The 6,000-nt window shown below is 46.2% G+C and overlaps 1 protein-coding gene across 1 annotated transcript in view; it reads right to left on the reverse strand.

Moving 5' to 3' along the window:
* TCF20 (transcription factor 20) overlaps positions 1-5,232 on the reverse strand; it is a 156,201-nt gene extending 150,969 nt beyond the window's left edge. The window contains exons 1-3 of the mRNA XM_027722614.2: positions 4,387-5,232; positions 1,950-2,288; positions 799-908 (exon numbers count right to left, since the gene is read on the reverse strand). Of these exons, the coding sequence (XP_027578415.2) occupies positions 799-908; positions 1,950-2,288; positions 4,387-4,525 (588 nt within the window). The 5' untranslated portion in view covers positions 4,526-5,232. The remainder of the gene's footprint in view (positions 1-798; positions 909-1,949; positions 2,289-4,386) is intronic.
* Between the last annotated feature and the right edge of the window lie 768 nt (positions 5,233-6,000).

The following is a 6,000-nucleotide window of genomic DNA, read 5'->3' on the forward strand; positions in this document are numbered from 1 at the left end:
TAAACTTCCTCTGCTCAAAGCAGAGTCATCTAAAGCTTGTTGCTCCTCAGGCCCTTGTCCCTCTCTTTTTTTCCCCAGTTAGTTGTAATTTCCACACATGCTTCCTTGGGATCCTTGTCATGACCTTTCCCTCTCTCTCTGCCTCTTAATGTTTCTCTGCCAAACTCATGCCCAAAGCTTTGGTCCCCAGCCCCTCCACACTGCAGATTTTTTCTTCTATGGTGCACAAGCTCAGGAATGCAGCTGCAGAATTCCTGAACCAGAGTAACCTCCATCTTGAAAGAGGATTAGAAACAGGGAAAGTCATGCCCTCCTCCTGCCATCAGGGTTGCAACAGATTTGCTTGGGTGCACAGGACATTACCTGTCTGACTGGCAGGTAAGGCCCCCTCACAGGGGTTTTAGACAACTGAACTGCTTAACTGATGAGAGCCACAACTGAGTATGCACAAACTGCAATTTTCCAGAATTCCATCACAAAGCTACATCTCCTTGAATGTTCTCAGGGCCAGCACACTGCTAGTGTGACTTGCTGCCCTGTGTCAAACCCTTGTTCTAAAGCAGAGCATGCTGGAGTCAAAACAATTACCAGAATTTCTTTAATTATTGACTCTTTTTGTCTTTCCTGTAATATTTTTTTTTCTCAGAAAAACTGAACTTAAGAAAATAAACCAAGGCAGACACCCAGCATGGAAAATCTCAGGACAGGGATTTCCAATCCAGCCAAGTTAGAAGCAAATGGAATTAATTCCTAGAATGGGTCATGTCAGGTATTGGGTTTTATTTGGTTATAACTTGCCTTTTTTTTCCACAGAAGCAGAGCTGTTGCGATGATGCTCAATGCAGCAAGAAGAACAGTAAGGGTAACAAGGATTTCCCACCCATAGGAGGTATCTATGTACCCTGTACCTGTAAGAAAGAAGGAAAAAGGTTTACAGTGTGAGTGGAAGTTACAATCCTGCTGTGTTTTTAGCCCTGGAAAAAGCCTTGAGAGAACTAAAATACAGGACTGCAGAGTATGGTGGCAGAGATGCACACAACCTTCAAAACCCACTCCGATTGAACAGAAAGCAGAGTGAAGCTGCAGAATCACACAGAAGAGGCAGGTTATAAGCAGCTCCATGTCATATAGTGCATTAGATGGAGGTGATACAACTATGAGAGCCAAGAAATGTGGCAGATAGAGGCTGGCAAAGGTCTTTTGATAGGAGCAGAAAGACAAAGGGTGGAAAGCACACAGGCCACACAAACTAGGAGGGTGGGTACCGTAGGCATCCTCTGACCAGCGTAGCAAAGCTATTTCATTGCAGCTCTTGCATTTACACTAACAAGTTCTTCATATCCAGCATTCAGAAATGCAAATCCAGCCAGTCAGCAGCATGCCCGTCCTTATCACTTTTCTTTAACATTCCTCTTATGTTGCATGAAGCTTTCCCTTGCTTTCCGGTCTGCCCATTAACAGACCAACCAAACCCTTGCATCACATGGAAAACGGGGAGGGATGTTAGTCAGTCCCTAACCTGTTCGTGAGCCCCTAGCAGTGAGCACCGAACCTGTACATCCCATTACAGCAAGCGCCCTAACTGACCTTATCAGCTGCCTCTGCCATAGTGCTGAAGGCCAAACCGCACTATCTCTTCAACATTGGCACTTAAAAGCACCATCTGACCCAGTGCCAAGGCTCCCTGGATAGATCCTGACTCCCAGGAGGCTGTGGCAGGGCAGATAAAAATTACTGCATCTTCACGTTCCCCATCGGGAACAGTAGCACGGGTCACCTGTGCAAGGCGCATTCAACCCCAATGGCAGTAAGTACTGGGCATGAATCATTATTCCCACCTGATTTCATAGCATGTTTGGGTAGACGAAAAGAAGAGCAAAGACCATATTTTCACAGCCAGATCCAGCTGATTTTTAACCTCCTGCCCTTCCTTTTGGTTGTTCACTTACCTCTAGCGAGGACAAACACTCCCTTTCCCACTTTCTGGATGTCATTCCATTTGACCTCGCAGTAGTATGTGCCAGTAGAAGAGGTCTTTTCAAGCGGCACAATTCTGTGGTCGTAAGATATGGCAGCAGTCTTATTCTCTTCTCCAGAAGGAATGGGTAAGTTTTCTGACTTATTATAGATGGATGTCTTCTGGCCCAGTGAATTAATCCAGTAATAGCAGATTGAAAATTTGGTGTATTTTGGCATGTAAGGAAAGATGACTTTACAGGGGATGGATATTTCTTCCTTGAGCAGCGCAACCTGGATTGGAGGTTTCTGCTGTACATCAACATTTTCCCCTGTAAGGGTAATAGGTATTAGCAGTTACCTAACATCGCTTTCAGTCAGGAGAAGACGGCTGTCCCAAAGACAGGATCACACGGAAAGTAACCATATGCTAAGAAGCACGCCCAGAGCACACAGTGTTGGCCCTTGTCAGAAACTGAGTGATTCAGACCATGTGCCCTGTGTGATCTGCCACATCTCTTAGGTAATTGCTGTCTGATTTCTGATAGCCTGCTGCATTCACAGGCTTCCCCTTTTCTCTTGTGAGCTCCTCTGTACAACGCCAGCACACAGAGAGACAGGAAATGAAGCAGGAAGTGAACTGATTTTGCAGTGGTGTGAGACTGTATTTATAGTGGATGAGTAGAAAGCGATTTTCCAAGACAAATGCTAGCTAGACATCTCCTGGAACTCTTGAGTTACAAGCTTCTGCCTGGGCATCTACGTGTGGCCATGTGATGACTCTGTGGCAGTGAAGGTGTTGTACGTCAGCGGGTGTTATCAGTGGCACTGTGTATTTCTGAAAAACAAGTGGGGAAGGAAATTGCATATTCCGTACAGGGGCCAGCACCGGGGCCATGAGAAATAAGCCACAGCTTAATCACTCCAAAGTTTTGCTGCTGTAAAAGGGCAGCAAAGTACAAGTCTTGATGCCAGATATGGGAACTATCTGCAGAGGACTGCAGATCTTAAGTATCTATATGTGACAGTATCTTAAGCAGAGAGATGGAAGATCACACCCTTCATGTGCTTCCTCCTAACACATACAGGGCAGTTTAAAGTGATTTATCACTGCAATTCAGTAGACAATGACGTCAGGAGTTACAAGAGAGAATGAATAAGCACAGAAGTGGAACCACACCACAGTTCACTCCCTGTTTTGTTTAATAAAATGTTAAAAATCCTTAGAGTGAGCCACAGGCTGGTAAGGAGCCTAGGGTACAGGATTTCTTTGGTTTCCCAGCCAAATCTGGGTTTAACATCAGGCAGTCTCTAGATCTACTTGTTTGGCAGCTGACATGATATCATATATAAAGCAATTTAAGAGGAGGCTGTTTAAGAAAGGGAACTAGAAACTTACACACAAGCCTTATGAAACGAAGGATTCTTTCAGAGATGTGAAAACAGAAGAGGGAAAAAAGGGTAGAGAGAGAAAGTAGGGGATGGGCAGGCTTTTCATTCATGCTTTTGATGGGATTCCCTGGAGTTCTGCATCTATGAACAGGCTCATAACAAGGTATTAGAGCTGTCCCAGAGCACAGCCAGGCTTGCTTTCCTGTCATCATGCACTAACACTGCATCACAACAGCAGCATCACCCCTGCACAGCGGGATCTGGCATTGGAAAAGGCAACTCAGACTTTGCGCTGCTTAATGCCGAGCACTGAGGAAGGGGTGGGGGGGCAACAATGGAGGGAGGGCATGGCCACTGCCCAAAAAGGACTGTTGGGAAGTAACATCCATTAAGGAAAATTCTCTACAGATCACATAGCTAGGGACAACAGCCTGAGAGTAAGGAAGAGCTTAGCTTACATCACTAGAAAAAGGTTCTTGGCCGTAAAAGCAACCAAGATATAGTACAGTCCGCAGGGACATGCTCATTCTTTGTGAACACGCAGTCCTGTGTACACTAGGAACAGTATTATGGAAAGAAATCACAGAAAATCCTGCAGACACTGTGGGAGTGATAACCCAAGTGGTTTCTTCTGGGCCATATTTTTCAAAATCATTTATCATCCTTCTCCTCATCTCTACCCAGCAGAACACACATGAATATAGTTTCTGTACAAGACATGGCTAAGGACTGCTGTAACAAAGCAGAGGAGAGATCTATCTTCTTGCAGTATCCCAGGAGCCATGAGCTTGAGAAGAACATGCCAAGGAAAAAGCCAAACCATTTTATTTAGGTTATCTAACCCTTCTCCCATGTTTCCCCTTTCTTGAGGATTTGCTCTCTCAGCTTTGAAATGCTTAAAAGACAGAAATAGCAGCAGCGTGCAAATTCCTAGAGGGGATCTCTGGAAATTAGCAAAAGATAGCAGCTGGAAATGCTCTAATATGAAAAAAACATGAGAGTAAACAAAAGGAATTTAAAAAAAAAAAATTTGTTTACCTCCACACTGAAGCAACCAAAGAAAGAGGAAGATGACTTTTAGATTAGAGGCCATGATGGGTGTCAAAGGCTGTAAGAAAACAACAAGACAGGAAGATCCAAAAGGCAAAAGAGATGGGGATTTGTCAGGTATTTCCATGCCTGGGCAGCTGGTTGATCCCCTCCCCTTTGTGAAGGGACAGGCAGGATGTACACACACTGCTTTTGGCAAGCAGTTCCTGGCAGATGCAAGCTCTTCTGCTTTTCAGACTCCTCCCCGCACCAGGGTTAATATTTCTGTACTACCACGATGGTGTTACACCTACCAGCGGGTGTCCAAACATTAGACCATAAGCACTTTAACACACAGAGCTTTGTCTCCCGATGACCGTAAAATATCGCCCACATTTAAAGCAAATTTCGTCACCCTCCAAACTGATGTGAACACTCAAGTGTGGGATCCCTGTTTTGTCTTCAGTGCAGAAAACCAGTACCCACATCAGCAGTCAGTACAGAGAAATGGCTCCACTGTACTCCTGACTCCACAAAACATCCCTCCACAGCCAACTCCTCCACCAGGTCCCTTCAGAGGAAGGCACTCATATTCACAAAGTGAGAACAACCAGACAGCAAATTCATCCCTAACAGCTGGGATGCTTCAGATCCACACCATGCTGGCTCTGAATCAGCTTCGCAATGCAGGCAAGCTTTAAGTAATCTATTGTAGTCAAACCTAAGGAGAGCCCTTTGAAGAAGAAAACTCTCTTTTTGTGGGAGGCTCCTGCCGCCTATACTCACGAAGAGTCTTTGATTTCAACAAAAGCTTGTTTTTAGCTAAGACATCTGCAATGCAACAGCTGAGTAGCATCTGACTCATAAACTCTTCCCCCCCCCCCCCCCCCCAATGTCTGAGAGATCTTCACTTCTCTCTAGGCAGCTTCCTCCTTTCGCACTTCTTGTGAGACATTTGCACTATCCACAAGAAAGCACATTGCTGCAACTTCAAGGGTGCCTGCTCCCACGGGGTGCTGTGCTGTGGAGACTGCTGGGGGACGGCCATGGGGGAAAAGACCTAAGGCAGCAGAGGAGCCTGTAAACTGCACGTCATCAAAAGCACTATCACTTGTTTTGTCCATCCAGAGTTTGTAGCAGTGAGGTCTGCTCCAAACAACCTTTGGTTTACAGCATTTTTCCTCCTGTTCAGCCTGGGACAGGTCCTCAAGAGGAAGGGGTCTTGTAACAGGGGGAGGTGTGCAGCCGTGGCCACTGTGGCCCCCTGACCCCAGGGATGGCTCCAATACCTTGGTGAGAGCCCTGCCAGATGGGGAGAGGAGCAAGTGGCTTTGTGTGGCTCTGCAAGGCTGGTGCAGTAGCTGCACTCCTCCAGGGAAGGTTTAGCTCAGATTAGCCAAAACCAACTCCTCTCCCCAAGACATGCTGATGTGAGCTGGACGGGGCTGGTCTCAGCTGGAAATTGCTCCTCACAGGTCTTAACGCTGAGCAGCAAGGACAATCAAGAGTGGTAACAAGACACTTGGGGCCCAATTGGTATTTCATATATGGAGGCACAGATCAGGCAGCTGTGGCTCTGGGGGGCTCTGGGGTCACAACAGTGCTCAGCAGCATTTCTCAGGC

Source organism: Pipra filicauda, unplaced genomic scaffold (genome assembly GCF_003945595.2).
Source record: "Pipra filicauda isolate LSUMZ 115617 unplaced genomic scaffold, ASM394559v2 scaffold95_size2449627_pilon, whole genome shotgun sequence".
NCBI classification, from domain to species: Eukaryota; Metazoa; Chordata; class Aves; order Passeriformes; family Pipridae; genus Pipra; species Pipra filicauda.